The sequence below is a fragment of the Vicia villosa genome, linkage group LG1 (genome assembly GCF_029867415.1).
Source record: "Vicia villosa cultivar HV-30 ecotype Madison, WI linkage group LG1, Vvil1.0, whole genome shotgun sequence".
Classification (NCBI taxonomy): Eukaryota; Viridiplantae; Streptophyta; class Magnoliopsida; order Fabales; family Fabaceae; genus Vicia; species Vicia villosa.
The window spans coordinates 22,576,783-22,599,144 of record NC_081180.1 but is presented as its reverse complement, the minus strand read 5'-3'; the positions used below and the strand labels follow the sequence as shown (position 1 = coordinate 22,599,144).

The following is a 22,362-nucleotide window of genomic DNA, read 5'->3' as shown; positions in this document are numbered from 1 at the left end:
TTATTACTATAAAACTTGTTTTGTTGGTTATCAACTTTTTTTTGAAACGGTCCTCAACAGCTCTATAAATTTGTGATTGAAATTTGAAATGCTGGATGCCGTAGAGAGGAGGGAGCTTTTGAGTTGTTGTTGACTTGCTTTTATGTCTTCTAATTGGTTGCTAATGCCCCAATGGATAAACAATTTTGCTTTGCATTATTGGGCTATTGGGCCATAGCATCGGCCCAATTATCTTGGGAGCACTATTGTATATATAAAAGAAAAAAAATGAACAGTGTTCATCGCACCTCATGATTTACTTACTCACCTTGACGAAATTTCATAAATACTCTCAAATTATGGATTTTAGAATCCAGACGCATCAAACCACACACCAAATACAAGTAAAAAAATATATTTGGATTTTAAGCTCCGGATTAACAATTTACGGATATTGAAATTCGAACACACCACAACAAGCCCAACCTTAGAACCACAACCAAATAAAAGTTGAAAAGATGTCTAGCTTTCAAAATTCAAATTTAGGACTAACATCTTACGGATATTGAAATTCATACGCATTCATTTAAGCAATATTGTTTTTTTTCCTCTTCTTTTCCTTACATTTGAAACCAAATAAACCAGTGAAGAACGGAGCTCTCATTAGTGTTTACTCCTGCTCCAACATTGTTCCAATCTTTCTCTCAAGTTATACTTATGTTTATTCAAACTTAGCATCTTCAAACTTCTATTTCTCTCCATTCAAGATAAACACATTCTTCTCTCACATTTGGTAAATTTCTCATATCTTTGTTTTTTTAATTTGTGATGCATGCAATTTCTTACAAGGTTACAAATATGTTGCATCTTGTCATCTAGTTGGGGAAAGGTGCAATTGGTGGCACGCCAAGGGTCGATGCAAAAGTCTTCAATATAAAGCTGTTGAAAATTATCCCTAGAGAGCTTTTTCATTAGTAGTAGGGTTGTCAATCCAATTTCCATGAGAATATTTTATCATAGTAATGTTTTTCCTCCCTCGTCTTTGAATTGCTTTCATGTGGTAGAATCTATTGTTTCTATCACCATCAACAAGCCATTTGGCTTTAGATCTTTGAAACCAAACAAGCTCTTCTAGGTGCAAGGTATTAAGCAACTCCTATTGATGTCTTTTCCATCCTCTTTAATCCACCATGCCCTCTAACTTCTTGAATAACTTTTTGGATGCCTACAATTCTCATTATAAAATGCCTCTTTTTGCTGATAAGGTTATTGACAATTTGCATCTTACACTCACTAATTTGATGACACAAATTGGTAATATTTGCCACTAATCCATCCTCTTCACACCAAACCTTATCAAGCATAGTCTCATATCTATCTTCAAGCATCCAGGCACATTCAAATTTGAAGGGCTTGACTAAAGTGCTTCTCAAGCTTCTGTTGATGGTAACAAGAATAGGGTGGTGATCAGAGAAATCCACTTGAGTGAGAACTTTTAAGTTGGCATCAGGGAAGAGTATCCTCCTTGTATGATTACAAACAATTTTGTCGATTTTTTCATATACACGAGTTCCTCCATGAGTAATTTGCACCATCCAAGTGAACGTGTAGCTCTTATGTCCATAAGGTTGCAAGCATCAATTATGCTTTGAAACATATTACATTTGCAAGTTGAAGCAGGGATACCACCTATTTTCTCTCTAGAATCCATGACATCATTGAATTCTTCGCCCAGTATCCAAGCTCGATTCATGGAAAGAGGAATCAGTTGAAGTGTAAGACCTCAATTTACCCCGTAGAATATTAAGAAAATCAGAGTAGTTCTTTTCCAATTTATAAATATCAAATTAGGATGTCACACGTCACATTAAATCAAACATCACAAAATAACTTCCCATTTTAATTAAACAGATATATAACACTGATATTCAGATGACCTAAAGTGTACTTTATAAATATTAAACTTCATATTATCAAAACAATGTATACATCAATACACAACGACTAAACATTCATCCCTTCTCGAGTGTTACATATCAGAGTAAGACCCGACTCAACAGAAGCAATGAAAGATTAACATCTCCCAAGCTATCCCGCAGATGCACTAATCTTCTTAACCTGCACGTTACTAACATAGGAGTAACATTCAAAAAGAATGGGTGAGATATCGAACCATATAAACAGGAGTATGATAAACAATATGCATTAGAGTTCGAATGTTATAAAATCATCACTTCACAGTAATAACATCGCAATTCACATCATATTATCCAACAAGTAATTCACATCATAATTCAAGTCACAATACATCATATACATTCATAAAATCACGTCACAACACTTCACAATTAAATTACACTTATGCAAAACAAGATGCGACACTAACAATGCACATGCATGTGGTACCCAGAGCTTCAACCCCCATCGCGAATTGCCAGTTATTAGAGGCACATCAAAACAGGCATAAGCCTTCGTCACTAATTTGTCAATCCAGGCTGTCACAAAAATATGCAATGCATGTGACTCGACGCATGCAACATCATATCACAACATTAATCATTCATCACAAAGGTATAAGCCTATATCACCATTGTTACCAATAATTAGAGGTAACACATCGTCACTAAATTTTCTGCGCATCACAAGGTTAACAGAATAATAACACCACAACGTCACTGGCCATTGGCCTACAACTTCATATCAGCACGACACGACAACAAAATCAGCAACAGAACAACAACAAAAGCAAAACATCACAACAATACATCAACAACGACACAAACATCACAACAGATCAATACAATTAATTATACGACAATTCATATATTTTCAATAATTATTTAACACATCAATTCGACCCAAAGTAACCTATACACATTCCGTAATTATTCGAATAATTCTCGTCCTAAACCTGTTAATTATTTCATCAGATAAACCCTTTAATACACATATGTGGTATTGTTTTCATCGATTCTTATTATCATCCCCAAGCCTTGATTATTACGACTTACAGTTGCTACAAAGCCAGTCCCTACTACACTGATTTATTTCTTACTACTGGTTTACTGCCTCTTATTGTTTATATAGTTTCTGCTATCATATTTTTATCCTGCCATTTAAACTTAAAATGATACTTCAAATAAACCCCTTTAACCAGTTGCTAATAACCATAACACAACTCAGCTATAATTACAGCTCTGCTAATCCAGCTTCTATTACTGCATCAATTTCATGTGACTTTGCCACTGCTACCTACCTTATTGCTACTGAATTTAGTTAGGATGAGATTACTGGAAATTACACTAATTATTACCTACAGTTATTACCTACAGGTACTTAGAAAAAATGAAGATTTGGAATGAACGTTGGTGGCCCACGTTCTTAGTTTTATGGCGCCCATCCCATAGAAGTGGGGCGTCCACCCTTAATGCTTAGGCCCCACCGCCACCATCTTTTTCCTATGGGCCCCCCGCCCCTTAGTGGGTGGTCCCCGTCCCTTACTTCCTTCTTCTTCAACCTCGCTCCTATTCTTCTAATTCAGCCGCTTTTCCAGAATATCTTCATCGTTGATTGTTAATAACAACTCAAACAAATTAGTGTTGATATTACCATAATTCAATTAGTTTATCATCGATTCAATTAAACCATCACAATTCTTATTCATACATCACCATATGCATAAATAATTCAATCAATGGAGCCAATCAGTAATTAATATACCTAAGACAAATTTCCAAAAACAATCACATACAGAAACACCAAAATCATATACACATAGAGATAAAATTCATGATTCCAAACCCCACATACGGTTTATCATATTCCCGGTTATAGAGATCGAACCCCACCCTTACCTTGAATTGGAGACCGCTCTCAATTTCTGGTCGAATTCCAAGCTTCCGGCTTCGCAAACTTCTTCCATTTTCTCCTTTCCGGCGCAGATCCCATATCTCTTTTTCCTTCTCTTCTTCACGGAAACCTATTCTCCAAAACCCTTGCTTCTGATAGCCACTTTCCGCTAACAATTACTAATACCTCAATTTTTCTCTTTTTATCAAATATAACCAAATAACAGTATTCCTCTTATTAGGCCTACAATCACACCTCCATTTTACTAATACCAACCAATCACACTTGATTAAATAATTATTCCAAAATAATAATATCATTCCTAATATTATTTCTCCGATTAAACCGACCAATTTAATTCGACTTTCCACTTAACCGCTCGAGTAGTATAATAATTCGACTTTTCACTTAAATTAATTCCGATAAATTTCCAAATTCGAAAATTCCCATCAATTGAATCATTAATTAGTTTAATTGATCAATTAATTAAATTTGGGGCGTTACATGAAGCGCCTCCCATAACTCATTTTTATTCTCTTCTCTAGGGCTAGCATACATAGTGGTGAAAAACTAAGTAGTACCATCTTCAACCTTGATGATAGAATGAATGAATTGAAAGTATTTTTGAATGACTATAATCTCAATTTTATCCTTCTTCCAGGCTAAAGCAATACCATCCTCATACCACCTATTATTAACAAACTCGTAACCATAAAATATCAGGCTGTGCAATCTTCACATGATTTTGACAGACTCGAGTGAAGGCAGTATTCGCAAATCCTCTACAATTCCACATAAAGATTTTAGGTTGTTCACTAATCATAAGAATGATTCAAAGTTCGGATCCACTCCATGCCATTGACTCGGTGTACCTTTAACCAAAACCATATCAACTTCATCAGCATCGTACAAAATGAGAGGTGGTGAATCTGCAGCATCTATGGTGATGTTCTTCTTGATCTCGATAATCACAACATCAAAGGTTAGGGAATTCATTTGATCCCCTTTGCCACCACTCCCAGGTTTGGACGCTCCTTGGGCCCTTAAGGTTTTTGGGCTAAGTTTATCAGACATGGTGCCCAAAACTTCATTCGACCCAGCAGAAATAGACATTACAGATGTATGGCCCACCCCTGGTGTGTTTGGTTCATTGATTTTTAAATCTCAAATAAGCTCATCGACCTTAGATTCTTGCAGGATTTTTTCCAGGTATTTTTTACCTTTTCCATGTGTTCCACCTCTGATTCGATCTTTAGTAACTCTACGTGATCCCATGTCAAGATGCTGCATGTGATTCTTTTCTTTTCACTTTTTCTTCGTGTCAGTTGTTGCAATAACCTCCTTGCTCGTCGTTACTGCGTCAGTTTGAATCTCAACTTCTTCCCTCATGTGTTGCACTGTGGTAACATCAATAGTTCTTTCATCGCCTTTGTTCTCCAGCTCCTTCGTTAACACTTGAAATCTGGAGCCCGCTGCCGTCGAAGCTCCCCCTTTGTTTGTCTACCCTCCACCTTGTTTACTTATAAATCCATAATCATTTTTCCTCGGTTTTCTAGTTTTTTGGACCACCTTTTATGGTCCTTCATTGAGGCCCTCTTCTTTGTTTTTTGCCGTCATTTTATTGTTATTCGCCGTCCCATTCTTATTCACATGTTCACTTCTCTCTGAGCAACCTTCGGCATAATGCCCAATGCGACCACAAGCAACCAGAGCAAATACATCCCTTCATATTCCACTTTATAGTGCCTCCCTTTGATCTCAAACATTGCCAACAGAGGCTTCGTTAATTAAACTTGGGTGCACAACCTCGCATACTTTCCTCTTTCTCTAGACAAGGTGTTTTTATCAACTTTAACTATCTTCCCCATACGGTTGCCAATAAATGAGAGCATACAATGATTGTAATACTCAATCGGTAATCCAGTGATACGAACCCAGACAACAAGTTGTTCAATGGTACCACTCGACGGAATGAAGTTATGACTCCATTCATGCACTGTCAAATAGTGATCATATATGAGCCAAAACCCTTCTTATAGTGTTGTTTGGTGATCTTCTTTGCATGTGAGTGGGATTAGGTAGTAATCATGCCCAAGATCCACAATGTTTAGGCATGTTGCGTCCATAGCTGATTGAGTCGTTTTTCCAATGCCTTGAAACCAATCCTTCTCCCCAACATTTTCACAATGACTCCTTACTTCCAAGGTTGTGCGATTCTTGCCTCTTCTTCTTTGGTTAAAATGAATTCAGGGCATTCATATTCACAATACTTCTTTTTCGCAATTTGAAGACCCATCCCAATGTCTTCTTCTTCCTCCATGTTAATCTGTTGGTCTTCCTCTGTCTTTCTTGCACTAGACGTTTCCCCTGTCACTATCTGTTTGAAGAATAGACTTTCTTCTCTACCAATACCAGCAACTTGCATTAAGACTCGTGTGTGAGTTGTATATCATCTTTATTTCTCTGAGTTTCTTGGTACTGCGAGCTAGAAAATCCTCTTGTTCGACGTGATTTTCTTGGTTTCAAAGCGCAAACTTTAGCAGGGTTACTCATCATTTCTTTATCCTAACTCCCATGTGCTATATTAAGAAAGGTGTTTTAGCTTAAGCACATCATCTAATTTAAAAACGGCAATACAAGTAAACTATTCATTAAATTTTTTGTAGCAACTCTCATACCAACCCGATAATCATGCTCTAAGGCCGTTGTATTTACTTTAGTATCTTGTTTCTCATTGTTTAAATTAATTAAAGAATTAACAATATAAAAATAAAGAAAGTCGCATGAATAAAAAGGTAGTGCATTCTAGCTTAGAAAAGAAAAAGTCCTAGTCACAAGCCAACCTTTCTCCTCTTACACTCATTCACCCCACTTTCTTTTTCTTTTCTCCACAACACTTCAAACTCCACACTTTCCCTTACCATATACTCTCATCTCTCATTGGTTTCTATCTTCCAAATCAACTATGAAAACAATACAACTTTTCATAAGAGCGATGTTAATACTCATCAATGTGTATTTTCATTTATCATCAACCGATGCAGTAGATCACCATCTCAAAATCACCTCCAAGGAACAGATCCAGTGCACAATGTGTACTTCTTGTGATAATCCATGCAACCAAGTTCCATCTCCACCACCGCCGTCACCTCCGCCATCTTCATCCACAAACAACTGCCCTCCCCCTCCTACTCCGACTCCACCTTCCTCTTCCGGTGGTAGTGGAAGTGGAAGCTCATCATACTATTACTCTCCACCTCCACCATCTAACTCATACACTTACTCATCTCCACCTCCTCCGTCATCCAGCAGCGGCAGCGGCGGAGGAGGAACTTACTATTATTATCCTCCGCCTAGCAACAGATACTATGGTCCGGCACCGCCGCCACCTAATCCGATAGTTCCTTATTTTCCGTTTTACTACTACAGTCCTCCGCCACCCTCCGCCGCGCCTGCTCCCTCTCGCTCTTTCTTCAATCCAATCGTTCTCTCATCCTTCTTGCTGTTGTTGCTTTGATAGCAAAAGAATTGAAACCTAAAATGGAAAGGTTTGGAATAACGGCGCAGATTTGCAGATCTAGAAATTCTCAGGGACAGTGTTAGAGTAGAGAGGATCTCGTGAAAGTACCAAATTGCCCTTCAGCAAGAAGCAAAATGCACGTGTATATGTGAAGTGATAATAATAACTCGAACATGTTGTTCTTTCTAATTACTTTTGTACTGTTTTATTTATATTAATTAATTTCTTTTCTGAATTATAGATTATTTATCTGCAATTTGTTGAGAACTTTCATTTTCCTTCATGTATGTGTCAATATCTTATATGCATGGATACATGATGATTAAATAAATTGAAATAAATGTCTCTGTGACCGATAAAACCAATAATTAAAAAGTGTAATTGAAGTGGTTGGTTTAGGTTTGCATTTGATTCCAATTATGGGTTTAATTTCATTAAATGTTGGCACCAAATTTCCATTCCATTTATATGTATATATATGATCAAATTTAGGGCTTGTTGTTGCTATGTAACAAAAGTTGGGTCTTGCTAGTATTTAATTTGGGTGAGGTTTGGCTCAGATGTTGACATCTCAGTAGCTATTTTTTGCAGGAGAGTCTTACAAATCAACAGGTTATGTCCCAATAAATCATAAAATAAAGACCCTACATTATCGTTCCAATTATATTAAATATATATTTTAATGTAGTTCTGTATTGCATGGAAAAATGTCTACAAGTTTGACTTTGAACAATCACGGTTCTTCGTTACTTGTACTGTTACAGTGTAAAAGTAGATTGAATATGTCAGATTATTATATATACTCCATGTATGTGCCTAATACATTGTGGTGCTTAGCATCAGGTCTAATATAAAAAAAAAATATAGTACTATAAATAGAGGTGAGTAACAATGCATAGTATTTACTTTAATGTATTGTACGTATAACTTTAGTTTCCAGCCAGAGTTCTAAAATTAAAAGATGACTAATAAAATTAAAACCACTGAATAGTGAATAGCCACACATTACTAATGTAAAGATCGAGTATTTTCATAATTATTCAACTCCAATTGCATGCTGCTATTTCACACCTAACTAGTTACAGTAGTTAGTTAGTTAGCGAGGCTAGTAGGTTGATGTCAAAATGATATGGACTAAATACCCATTATTGACATCATCGTGGATTCATAGTGGGCTCTTGGGTATCAAACCCCAATTTAAGAGGTACGCACTCTCTTTGTAAATGTCATGCTAAAAACAGCCTTGACAATTGACATAGAAGCTTCATGTAGAATTATTATTTTTATTTAAAAATCGATTTTAGAAAATTGACATAGAAGAATTTACCGTGTTGCTAGCGGATCAGGTCATTCTTTTTAACGTATTTTACGATGTTATTTAAAATTGTATCTATCAACCACAATACTCTTGAAATAAAAAATTTAGTTCAATATTATATAATTATAACTATCACTACACACTATATAATCGATATAAAAATCAGTGTTTTAAAAATCAGACCGGTCATCGAATCGGTGAGGGTACTGAGTCACTAGTTTACCGGTCGAACCACTGGGTCACTGGTCAAACCGCATGACCAAACCGGATTAAACCGGATAACTCGGTTGAATAGACCTGTCATTATCTAGGTATAAAACCGGTCGAACCGGATGATTCAGTCTCTAAAAATATATAAATAGCTTTTAAATTTTTTAAAAATATCATATCATATATTCACAATTTCATAACTTAAATTCAAATTTTAAACAAAGGTATCACACGTAACAAAATAGTAAAAAATTACAAAGTCTAACTGCAAACAAAGTCTAATTACAACATAATCTAAACAAAGTCTAATTACAACATAATCTAATTGAAAAGTTTGTAACAAAATAACTCCAATGTGTACCAAATTTAATTAAAAATAAGATCCTCCTAAAAAGAAAATCAAATAAAATTCAATATGTTTATGCTATTTAAGAAAATTTATTAGCAAAGATAACAAATAGACAATAAAGTTTTTAATTTGTCACTAACAAAAAAAACTATTTGAGAATGCTATTTAAGTAATACCCTACTAAATATATTAAAAAAAAGTTTTAAAAAAAAGTTTAAAAGAAATGTTAAAAAAAAAAGTTTAAAAAAAAAAGTTTAAAAGAAATGTTAAAAAAAAAGTTAAAAAAATAAATAAATAAAAAAGCAATTAAACCGCCGGTTTTTCGGTTTTCCCGGTTTTCACCGGTTTGATGGCATACCCGATCCGACAATTGAACCAGACCGGTTCCCAGTTCGACCGGTCTGACCGGCCGGTCCGGTCCGGTTTTTAAAACACTGATAAAAATAGATCCTATATGGACCAAAGAGCATTTTAAATAATTTATTAAACGAGAAAAATTCAAATAATTCTCAAAAGAGAATTCAATAATGATCTTGTTCCGTTCGGGAACCAGAAATGAATATGCTCTAGCCCCGCTCAAGAACCAGAAATGAAGATAGTTGAGATCTTGAACGGTGGCTCCAATCTCCTTTGCGGTGACGCGAGGTGGATCTACATGGTTAGCACTCCAACGTCCAAGTCAGTTCAAGATTCAAGATGAGTACAACGAAATTGGAGATCAGAGATTATACTTTGCTCTTAGCGCGTGAGTTATTTTTATACTTTAGGTTGAGTATAAGATTTGAGATGGATTTGGCCTTGATCCATTAGGCCTTTGGCCTGTCCAGAACAGTTTCTCCCGAAAGCTTTGTCGGGCACTGAAGGAGTCAGGGGAAGCCATAGGTATCATTGACCGGCCTCTATGATGTGATTTGATGTGAAATGGAACTGAAACACTTGAGATCAGTTTTTGAAAAAGTAATGGGGAACATGTGCATTTAATGCGATCTCATCGTTGAAAAGCTTCATCACCCTTTTCTGACACATTTATTGATGTGACTAGTTAGGGTATGGCGCAGTTTACATAGTACTTGAATGTACTCGAGTTGGCGTTTATCATGAGTGGAAATTTAATTGTTGATCTTGTGATTTATTTCTATAGTTGGTCTTGATCTTTCAGTTGTTGTTTCTTATAAATAGAGTGAGTTGAGTATTTGGAAGTTTTCGCAACCTTCGGCTTTTAAGCTTCCAATTACTTTTAGAAAACGCCTTGTTTTCCTCACTTTTTGGAATATCACTATAAGTGATTTCACTAGCATGTGTCGACTTAACTCTGTTGGTGGTTGTATTTCCAAGATGTCGGGCATTATCAGTCCACGCGAACACAATCTTCTCCATCACCTTATCAAGAATAGTGCTTTCAACATATTTCAATAAATCAGGATACTTTTCACACACTTTTCAAAATTGAATGATGGGACCGGCATATAATTCTTTTGTCGAAGAATTTACAATACGATTCCATACATCCATTATTTGCTCAACAATCACATCGGGCTTCACCGATTTTCCACCTTTGGTCTTTACTTGTTTCGTCCCTACCGTGGCTTTAACTTTACTTCTTACATTACACATAATATGATATCGACAAAGTAATGCATTAGAAGAAGGAAATATATTTGCCACCGTATTCATCAACGTGATATCGCGGTTTGCAACAATCGCCTTAGACATCTCGACTTGTTCCTTCAAAGGTGACTGACACACCTAATGCCCGCCTAAAATTTTCCTTTTTTCACACTCCAAAAAAAAGTGAAACCAATGGCATATGTCTTCTCGGTAGATGTAACACCAACCATCTCAAATAATGAAAGTTTATACTTGTTGGTCTTGTAGGTAGAATGGAGAATGAGCACTGTCAAAAACCTGTTGAACAACTTTATCAGATCCTGATGAGTCCAAAAAATATCTTGGACCGTAACTCCATCATCGCAAGTTTTGTACCATGACACGTAACTGTTATCATCCAACAATTTTAACAGTTGTTACATCTCACTTCTATCTCACCTAATCGCCTTATTATTGCGGTACCATAAGTTATGCATTTGTCTTATATTTGATACGTTGTCGTGTTCCTTCCGTTTCAATGTGGCAAGTATATTTTTCGGTTGGACTAGATTCAAGGACATGTCACTAATACATGTCTTCTCTTCCGGTTTGAGTCGACATACACTAGGATGACCTTGTAACTTTGAGCACAATTCATGGTTATGCAAATCACAAATAACATTAAATTTTCACTTCTTGCTAGCCAACATATAACCACAAATTTTAAATGGACACTCGCATTTTCTACTACCCGTGTCGTCTCTTTTAAACTTTCTTAGAGGATTATAGGTATTTCCTGCTTCTACTATCACGATCATCAAACTCTTGCTTGTTATTAAAGTCACCGCCGACATCTACCATATTTAGTTACGACAATCCCTTCAACATTCGGAGAAATATCATTTGTAGAAACTAGTTCTTTTGAGATATTGCTGGGGTGCACCATACCTATTTGTAAACAATAACACAAATAACACAAAATTACTAGACTGCTGGAAAAAATTGCACAAACATGTTCCATAGATGTACCTACGAAACGGGTTCATCTTCGACACATTCTGGAGATGCACATACGAAAGCAACGTTACATTTTTTTAACAAAAATTTGATGCTTAATGTGAGGAATGCAGTGGACAAAGATGAATATTTACCTGAAATTCACTATTCTCTTGCTCCCTTTGGTATGTTGCACAAAAAAGTTGAAGTTTTAGAGTGAAAAATGATATTGATGATGTAGGATTTTTAGGTTGTGAAGGTGAGTGTTGAAGAAGAAAAACAACAATGAGAGAGTGATCATGCAGGTTCAAACTATATCAGACAGTTCCGGAGCTACATCTTTGGAATACTCTGGCGCAAAGACGTTCCGTGGATGTGTTTACGGTGATTTCCGGTAAACAACCGCTAGTCTTCCAAACTATAATAAATATGATTTGGTTACTTGCAGGATCGACTAGATTGATCCTAGGACACATAGTCAAAAAGATTGTTATCAATGTTCATTTGAACCATATTCATGATTCGTCTTCGTCAATAAGCGTTGTTCGATTAAAGAACAAGTAATCTTGATAATCACTTTGTTATATGTAAGTATGATTTCAATGAAAAGATAAGTAACATAACATATGAAACTAAAAGGACTGTTAAAACGTAAAGAATCTTAGAATGCAGAAACGTTAAAGACTTTGAAAGTAAATAACATGAAAGTAATTCGAAAGTAAATGACATTAAAGTAAAGATACAGAAATGTAAATGGCAAGAAGTAAATGGAATGCAGTAATTCTGAAAGATATTTGAAAACGAAAGATAATAGACATGTATTAAAGTGGTGGTGTCATACGTACATTTTCTCAGCGAACTCTTTCTCTTAACACTTGATACTTGAGTAAATATGTGAGTGATTTGTACAAAATGAACACCCAGAATCCTAACATTAAGACTCCTATTTATACTAGTTTCGACCTTAACGGTCCTACACTAATCTGCTGCCACGTCTCTCATAAGAACTTCCAGCGACGCCATCTGTTACTTGGACAGTTACGAAACCGTCTTCGAATTTCAAGTCTTCCCGCCTGAGTCCGTCTTCGACGCGTGGCAGTGTATTAAAAACACTACGAAAACACGCTAAGTAGTAATACTTGAATATATTTTATAAATTTTGTCTAAGTCCCCGAAGACACATACTTTCACTAGCTTTCAGTATTCATTATCTTCATAACGAACTTAGAAATCTTTATTCTCGAAGCATGGCCATCAGTAGCCATTCTTTTATTTTTAAGGGATGGCCATCAGTAACCATCTTTCCTTCGATTTTCCACTTCTTCGAAGGACAAATATTACAAGACGAAATCTTCAGCTAACAAATTGCCCCCAATAAATGCCTGTTTCGAAAATCAACAGAAATAGGCGTTTCTTGTCATCATAAGATTTCGTTTCTTATTGATCTTAGAGAGTTCCAAGACTGCTGACTAACGTCATAATCATTGATGACCCTGTTCCCGAAACGTCTTGTCATTTTCAAAGATGTCTTCTCATAACTTACATTCCCACGTTTTTTACCTTACTTCTTGATCATTACTCCTACATACTAGGAGTGAAGCTAATTTATTCGACCGCCGTCGGATTAAATCACCAGCCGCCACGTGTTCTTTGGGTTTTACCCAAAAGATTTAAAAAGGGTTTCCGTTAAACCTTTAAATACTTGGTCTTGCACTTCTATACAACCTTTCATTCCTATTTCTTCATCTTCTTCAACAGAAAAACCAACATCCTCAATCTTTTCAAAATCTTGCTTTCTCAATCAAAAATCTCTCTATGGCTTCATCTTCAAATGTTCTTCAACCTGTTCTGAAGCTCCAATCAACAACACGGTCTGGGGAACAAGAGCACATTCCAAACCCTAACACCGAAGAAGTACGCACTATTTACGCTTCCCAGGTAATCATTCCCTTTGAACTTTCTGGAAAATCTCTTGCTTTTATGGGTCCGTTACCAGGTGAAAATATTTCATCTCTGAATAGATTCTTCCCTGCTTATTACAAGACTAGACCATTAGTTAGCAAAACTAAGATAGATGAAGATGGCTGTTCTCCCTCAGGAGAATCTGCTAACATTGAAGAAACTTCAACTGTAACCCCTTTGGCTTTGACGAAAATTAGGTTAAACTATATGACCAACTTTGTAAAAGTGTTTAGGTCAATTCCTTTAGCCAAAGATCCTGATTTGTACTATGCCTGGTTAGAAAAAGTAGAGAAACAGAAAGAATCCTTCTGGAAATCGTTAGGAATATACGATTTGATTCAACTGTCGAAAACAGGCTTAGAATATAACCAACCCATGCTAGTAGCAGCGTTTCACTTTTGGGATGCTTCTCACAACACTTTCCATCTCCCATGTGGAATGGTTACCCCCACTCTTTTCGATGTGGCTGCGATTACAGGACTTCGACCAACTGGCGAAACCTTCGATCCCAATGAGATGGATACTGATACTATTGGTTTTAATGACTCGCTAGTCACTTATACTGCATTCATCCAGAAGCACCATATCACCACCGAAACGGCAGTATCCGATGAAGAGCATATTGCTTTCTTAGCGCTATGGCTCTCACGATGTGCCTTCTGCTCAAGATCCATACAAGTTGCAAAGAGATACCTTTGCATGGCTAATCAGTTGCATGCTGGAAAAAAGCTCAACCTCAGCCAACTGCTTTTAGGGTTTCTTTATGAAAACCTCAGCGAAGCTGCAAACCTTACCAAGAATTACAAATCCGGTACTTTGCTTTATGCTGGTCCTTTCTGGCTATTGCAACTGTGGCTTAACGCTACATTCGAAACTCATCTTCCCTTTCGAGGAAATGTCAATGAAGAAGATAGCAAAATCAAGAATCGAACTATAGAAGGGACCAGGTTGGCTTACCTAACTCCAAAAGAAGAAACTGGGAAGCTTCGTGAACACTTTCTGGCGTATTCAATGATGTTTGCCCAGCGTAATCAGTTCGATCCTTCTATGGCCCCGTTTGTACACAGAACAATAGGTCCCGAATGGTTTACTCGAAAATTCCCATCAACATCTCAGGATCAACGAACTGAGTCTATGGAAATTTGGGAAGCCTTTCTGACTCCAAGGTTATTTTCTCATCGCCTTCGACCATCAAAAGGTCAATGTATTCTCGTGTGCTATCAACCAAATTTGGTCTCAAGACAGTTTGGGTTGGTTCAAATAAAACCCAAGTGCTTATATGAGAAAAGGAGCCATATGTGTTTCCATACCTTGTACTTGACTGAAGGAGAATGTGAAACAAAAATCAACAAATACGTTGGCACCACCAATTTTTCTCCTGTTCCTTTCGAACCTGCTTTTTACTCTACACCAGATTTTCACCAATGGTGGACGGATTATTATAGCTCCCAAATCTTTGATGCCGATAGTCTTGCTCAAGAACTAACTGCAGCTTTTGCTGATGTGCAGGAGAATTTTCACAAAGGTACTTCAACTCATATTAAAGAAATCCAAGCTTTTCAAAAATTCTTTGAAACTATCTACAGGCCTGATGATCTTAGTCGGACCGTTCGTGAGGCTGCAGTCATTTTGCGCGAAAAGTTTTCCGCCAAACTGGATAAGTTGAAATTGCCCTCGTATGTTCGACCAGAACTACGTTATGAAGTGGCTTTCCAACTTAATCCTCCAAAATTCCCTCCACTGCCAAGTGCGGATTTTGGTGTGGCTTTGAGCCCTCCTTTTCCAAATTGGTTTGTGTGTGGCAACATTCTAAAAGACCTTCAAAACAGTACTAAAAAACGCGCCGAACGAGTGGTTCCGACTAAGCATACCTTGGATACTTTCAAAGGACATCTACATATAGATCTTGAACATGTTCGTGTCTTGACTCCAATACCTGAAGGTTTGGATTCAGACAATCTTTTCGACTGACTTTTCTTTTCTTTGCTGATATACTGATTTCAGTTTCAACTACAGCTGTTGCACGAAGGAGGAAGATTAAGGAAGCTCCTGCCCAAAAGGATTCTGGGACATCTAAGAGCAACAAACCAAGTGAGAGTGACTCCATCGTCACTGACAAGAAGCCCACGGTACATACCCGTCTCATATTTTTAATCTTGTACAATTTGTGAGTAGTACTCATCTTACTTATCATCTATTTTCCAGAGCTCGAAACCCCCAACAGGTTCGAAGCGGAAAGTTTCTTCGACAGCTGCCTCAGATGGCGAAGATAAATCCCCTCCTCGTACTAGACAAGGACACAGGAAGAAACAAAAAGCTGTTACCCCTTCAAGAAAAGGGAAAGGGATAAGTCCCTCTAAAGCTGCTTCTCCTGGCGATAAGGCATCCTATGAAGAGTCTCCTTTGAAAGCTGCCAGCAATGCTTTCGTTGTTGAAAGTCATAATTCAAGTCCAGATAATATCCCAACCAAGGTATTTGGGTTTCACCCCACATATTATCTTGTAATTTTGACTAAATGATTGAACTGACATTTTACCTTGTTATTGCAGGATGATGCTGGCACTGCCACTTCAGGTTTTAAGGATCATGGCCTTACCATTAATGTTGACAAACTTTACGGTAATCGTCAATCTTTAACTTTCGTCAATAAACCCCTCAAAGGCTTATCTTTATGACTAACTCTGCTCCGTTTAATACAGATACCTCTCAAAACAAAACTCATGTTCTCTCGCCAGTCTTCGAAGATGCTAGGCCAATCGCCACCATATTGCCTAATGAACCAGTCGAAGAAAGCCAATCCACTGACGAATCCCCACCTACTCACCAAGACAAAAATTTGGAAGAAGATCACCCATTATCAGGCAGCGACAATGTGAACCTACAACCACATGACAGCGAAGATACTGCATCGGAGCAAGATGCTATGGAGGAGACTTCTAAACCAGAAAAACAAGATCCTCAAGGAACTTCGACTCTTGATACAGAAGCCATTCCTGGGACAACTTCGACGCTTGCCCCTGCGAAGCCTACTCCTTCGGAGCTGGAACAACTTAAGCAAACTGATCCTCTTAGTTTCCTAAAGGCTATCATGAATGTGAATACTTCTTCGCCTTCGGAACTTGATGTCTCTCCAGCTGTGACTGTAGAATCTAGTGACAAGGAAGATATTCCTAGCCTCCTTCGACAAATAAAAGAGACAGGCCCGACCCAAGGGGTAGGCCAACTAGGCTACTGCCTTGGGCCTCTAATTTTTTTTCTTCTTTTTAGCACTTTTCAATTCTGTTTTATTAACATTATATATATTTATTTTATTGCCCATTATTGAAAACATGTCTTTCATTGTGCGGTTCGATGTTTTTATTTTCAATTTGAATTTGTTTTGCAAAGAGAGCATGAAATAAATTGTTGCGGAGAACAATAAATATAGCACTGCACAGATCAGACAACACTATAAAACATGAATATATTTAATGTTTTTCATTGTAAAATATTAAGGAATTTTTATTTTACTATTTAATGAGATGAACTCACATAACAATAATAATAATAATAAAAATAAAAATAATAATAATAATAATAATAATAATAATAATAAATATAATAGTAGTGAATATACAAATTTATAGAAATTTAAAATAATCACTATAAATTGACTTTATTATCAATTATTAAATATTAAGTCAAATTAATTAAAATAAGTTAATAAATAATTTTGAATCCAATAAATAAATTTTAAATATTTTACACTAAAATTTATTTTAAAAGTCGCCTTAGACTTCGATATGTATTGGGCCGGCCCTGAAAAGAGAGATTCTTTGGGGTCAATCTTGTGGATGTTCTCAGCCGGGAACCTATTAAGAGTCACAACTTAAATCAACTTTTAAAGAAAATAGATTTGCTTCAAGTCTCCACAGAAGTTTCAGAGGTAATTGTTCTGCTAGGTTCTCTAATTGATCAACTCCAGGCCAACATTCTTCGAAAGCAAAATGTCGAAAAAGAGCTATCTGTGACAATGGCCTCTCATGACTCTTCATGGAATTCTGCTGTGGATGCAACGAAACAAGGCGAGGCCCTCAAGCTTAAGCATTCAGAAAATCAGAAGGCTTTTGATGATTATGAGAAGAACATCAACTCCTGGAAACAAGAGATAAAGGTACTCGAGGACAAGATAAAGGAAGCTGAACGTTGTCAGGCAGCCATACAAAAATCCAACCAACAGGATTTGCTCGAAGTGGTGCAGTCGGGGATTAAACATTTCGAGACTGCACAGAAACTAGTGCCAGAGATCGAAAGATTGAAGAAACAAAGGGCACTAATTGAGCTTCGTATGTCTTCGTGGGAAACTCAATACTTGAAGATAAAAAACAATCTCCCTGAGGATTTTAACTAGCTGTTTCCAATCCTGTAACTTGTTGCATTTTCGTTTTGTAATCGAAGCTTTTGTAGAAACATCTATTCGTATGCTTGACTTCTATTTTCTTCGTTTATATCTACAATGTTCGCCAGCACTATTTTAGCGAATCTTTCAATTTCTGCCAAAATATATCTTTAGATTTTCTACAGTGCTTTTATTTAATGCAACGTATAGACCCTGAACATCCTTCGCAGCATCCTTGCCTCTAGACTTGACGTTTCCACTTCTCTAGCCATAATCATTATTGAACAGTGACGTCACTTTCTTCAAAACGTCAATTTAAGACGTGCGTGCATCAGTTTCATGATTACTTCTCAACTTCCAAGGGCGGGAAACGGCGGAAGCCATAACTTCTCTCTTTGGAAAACCAAACGCAGTCCAATCAATCATTAACAATTTAAAACCACCCTTCAGTATCCCCAGTCTATATAAAGGGTCTAATATTGCCTTCATTTCTTCATTCATGCGCTTTCTCTCCAAACTAAACACAGAAAAGAAAACACACAACTTCTTTCTCAAAAACCTTTCTTTTCCTTGCAATGGCTGAACCTCTTTCTTTTAATAACATCAAAGCCCTCATCAAGAACGAGTTCAGAATTTCTGAGGATGAACTTGTTCGTAACTTCATCAACATCGAAACCCTCTTTGTCAATCAAGAACTGGACTTCTATTTTGAAGAAGTCTTGGAGGGTGCTATCTACCCCAACATGTTGGCAGAATTCTGGATGAATGCGTCCCTACGCATAGATCCTGAAGGTAGAACCACCATTGATTCTGATATTCGACATGCTCGTCTTAGCATCACTCCCACCACTATTGCCAACCTAATGAGATGCAATAACTCTGGGGAAACTTTTGATGACAACAGTTTCAACATGACTACTCATCTCATGTTGAGAACTCTTATGGATAACGACCACTTCAGTGCCAAAGTTATCAGGATCTGGCACCCGATGCTCGTGGGAAACTTTCAACCTCGGAGGATTGATGAAAACAACATCATGGTTGAAGACTTGGAGTTTATCCTCTGTGGTCTTCGAGGGAAGAAAATTAACATTCCTTTGATGATCTTTAAAGGACTTGTTAAGGCTGTCTCTATTGGTGTCAACCGTCAAGGGAGTGTGACCTGTCTTCCATACGGGAGACTCCTCAGTTACATTTTCCTTAGGAAAGGTGTAGTGAAGAGGATGCGCAATTCTGGAGCCATGGATATGTTCGAAGCTGAACCCTCGCCTGTGCTGTCCTTGGAAGGTTTAGACCAAAGGATTAACTAGCAAGTATTTACCTTAGGTTTTTTATGCTTTATTTTTCTTTTGTAATCTCAGATCCTGTTCTTTGGATCTTTTTGTAATGCACGTACTCCTATGTTTTGAATGAAAAATATTTTGGTGTCTCTTTAGACTCTTTTCCTTCCATTTAACAATCTATTCTGATTGTAAAGCCATTTTGATCAATGTGACATATATGTTTTGACACATGCCTGACCATTTTGGCTTTCGTAGTACCCTGAGTATCTACGTTTTTGCAATCTTTACTTCGTACATACTTGGTTTATATCTCTTCAAATATTTCCCGTTTACTCTTAAGATCCTACGATCTTCTGCTAACTCTTCAATTTCGTAAGCATTGTTCGAAAATACTTTTAAGATTCGAAAGGGTCCTTCCCAATGTGGGGACCATTTACCAAGTGCCTGATTCTTTCGATCTATAGGTAAAATAACTTTCCAAACTAAGTCATTATTAACAAAAGTTTTACCTTTCACCTTTTTGTTGTATGCTCTGGACACTCTTTCCTTTTGCCTTTTTATCATTTTCAGTGCTCGAAGTCTGTCTTCGTCCAAATCTACTAACTCATTCATCATTAACTCCCAGTACACGTTGGGAGGAATGTCTGCTTGTCTTTGTATTCTTACCGATTGCAAATATATCTCAATTGGGAGTACTGCATCATGTCCAAACGTCAACTGGAAAGGAGTTGTATTTGTAGCTTCTTTTGGAGATGTTCGACAAGCCCAGAGTGCTTGATCTAAAGTGTTATGCCAGTTCTTGGGTTTCTTTCCCACATGTTTCTTAATAAGGCCAATTATTATTTTGTTTGCTGCTTCAACCTGTCCATTTGCTTGAGCGTAGTAAGGTGTAGAAGTAAATAACTTGAAACCTATTTCTCTGGCAAAGTCTTGCATTTTTCGTCCAGTAAAGACTGATCCCTGGTCGGTTGTTATACTTTCTGGGATTCCAAACCTATATATAATATGTTTCTGAATAAACTCAATCACAGCCTCTTGATCCACATTTGCCAGTGGTATTGCTTCGACCCATTTTGTGAAATAGTCTATTCCTACCAAAATGTACCTTTGACCTTTAGATGACTTGGGGTGAATTTCTCCAATCAAATCTAATGCCCATCCCCTAAAAGGCCACGGTTTTACTATCGTACTTAATTCGTTAGCTGGAGCGTGTTGGATACCTGCATGTTCTTGGCACTCTTGGCACCCTTTCGCAAACTCTATGCAATCTTTTAACATCGAAGGCCAATACATCCCATAACGAAACAAGAGCCATTTCATTTTGTGCCCTGCTTGATGTGCACCACATGCCCCACTATGTACGTTCGACAGAGCTAAGTATGCTTCTGCTTCACCCAAGCATTTCAACAATACCCCTTCAGGAGTTTTCTTGAACAATTCATTTCCCATCAGGAAATATGACAAGGCTCTATACTTGATTTTCCTGTCTGTATCCGTCGAAGGATTTTTCAGATAGTTAATAATTGGACTCCTCCAATCTGTGTCTGCCAACGAGTCTATATTTAGTACTTCGAATTCTTCTTTGTTGGCATAACCCAATTGTGAGTTCTCTAGATCACTTGGCAAAAGTTTAGTAGACATTGCTCTTCCTCTTACTTCAATCAATTCCTCCAACTTTTCTTTTGATACTTTATATCCTGAAGCTAATTGTGCCAAGTCGTTTGCTTCCTGGTTATTCACCCTTGATACGTGTTTTAATTCCACATATTTGAATCTCTTGAGTAGCCTATTTGCAATGACAAAATACATGATCAAATTCTCTTTGATGCACTTGTACTCCTTTGTCAATTGTTTGATGACCAATTCGGAGTCTCCTTTAATTTCGACTCTGGTTGCCCCCAATTCTAACAAAGCCTCAAGTCCAGCAATTAATGCTTCGTATTCAGCTTAATTGTTGGAGCATAATGGACCTTCGATTTTATACTTGAGCTTTGTTGGAATTCCATCAGGAGAAATTATCAACATTCCAACTCCAGTACCCTCTCTATTTGTTGAACCATCGAAGTATAACTTCCAAGGTTTTAAGTCCACATAATGCTGATGATTCTCAACCACCGCATGGTCGACAATGAAGTCTGACACAATTTGACCTTTCATTGCCTTGAGAGGCTGAAATATTAATGAATATTCAGTAAGGGCCAAAGCCCACTTGCCAATTCGACTATGTAGTATTGGCTTAGATAACATATGTTTAATAACATCACAATGAGATGAAACGAAAACATCAACTGGCTTTATATAATACTTAAGTTTGATACAGGAGAAATACAAGCAAAGGCAGAGCTTTTCTATGTCAGTATATCTAGTCTCTGCATCATTGAGTACTCTACTTAAGTAATAAATGGCTCTTTCGATGCCATTCTCATCTTCTTGTGCCAGCATGTTGCCTATTGTTTTATCTGACGCTGAAATGTATAGGCGCATGTGCTTCTTCCCATTTGGGGAAGACAGAATTGGTGGACAAGTCTGAAGGATAGAAAAACACTTAGAAAGGGGGGGATTGAATAAGTGTGACTTTAAAACTTGGACGATAAAAATAAATTGCACAATTATTTTTATCCTGGTTCGCTGTTAACGAAGCTACTCCAGTCCACCCCCGCAGAGATGATTTACCTCAACCTGAGGATTTAATCCACTAATCGCACGGATTACAATGGTTTTCCACTTAGTCCGCAACTAAGTCTTCCAGAGTCTTCTGATCACACACTGATCACTCCAGGAACAACTGCTTAGATACCCTCTAAGACTTTTCTAGAGTCTACTGATCAACACGATCACTCTAGGCTTAGTTCACTCCTAAGACTTCCCTAGAGTATTCTGATCAACACGATCACTCTAGTTACAAACTGCTCAGCCAACTGCTAAGACTT

General features: G+C 37.2%; 1 protein-coding gene across 1 annotated transcript; it reads left to right on the top strand.

Moving 5' to 3' along the window:
- The first annotated feature begins 6,636 nt into the window (after window positions 1-6,636).
- LOC131602542 (extensin-like) lies at window positions 6,637-7,579 on the top strand. The gene has a single exon (XM_058874686.1). It carries the CDS (start codon window positions 6,794-6,796, stop codon window positions 7,343-7,345), a length of 552 nt encoding a protein of 183 aa, XP_058730669.1. The 5' UTR covers window positions 6,637-6,793; the 3' UTR covers window positions 7,346-7,579.
- Window positions 7,580-22,362: the final 14,783 nt, after the last annotated feature.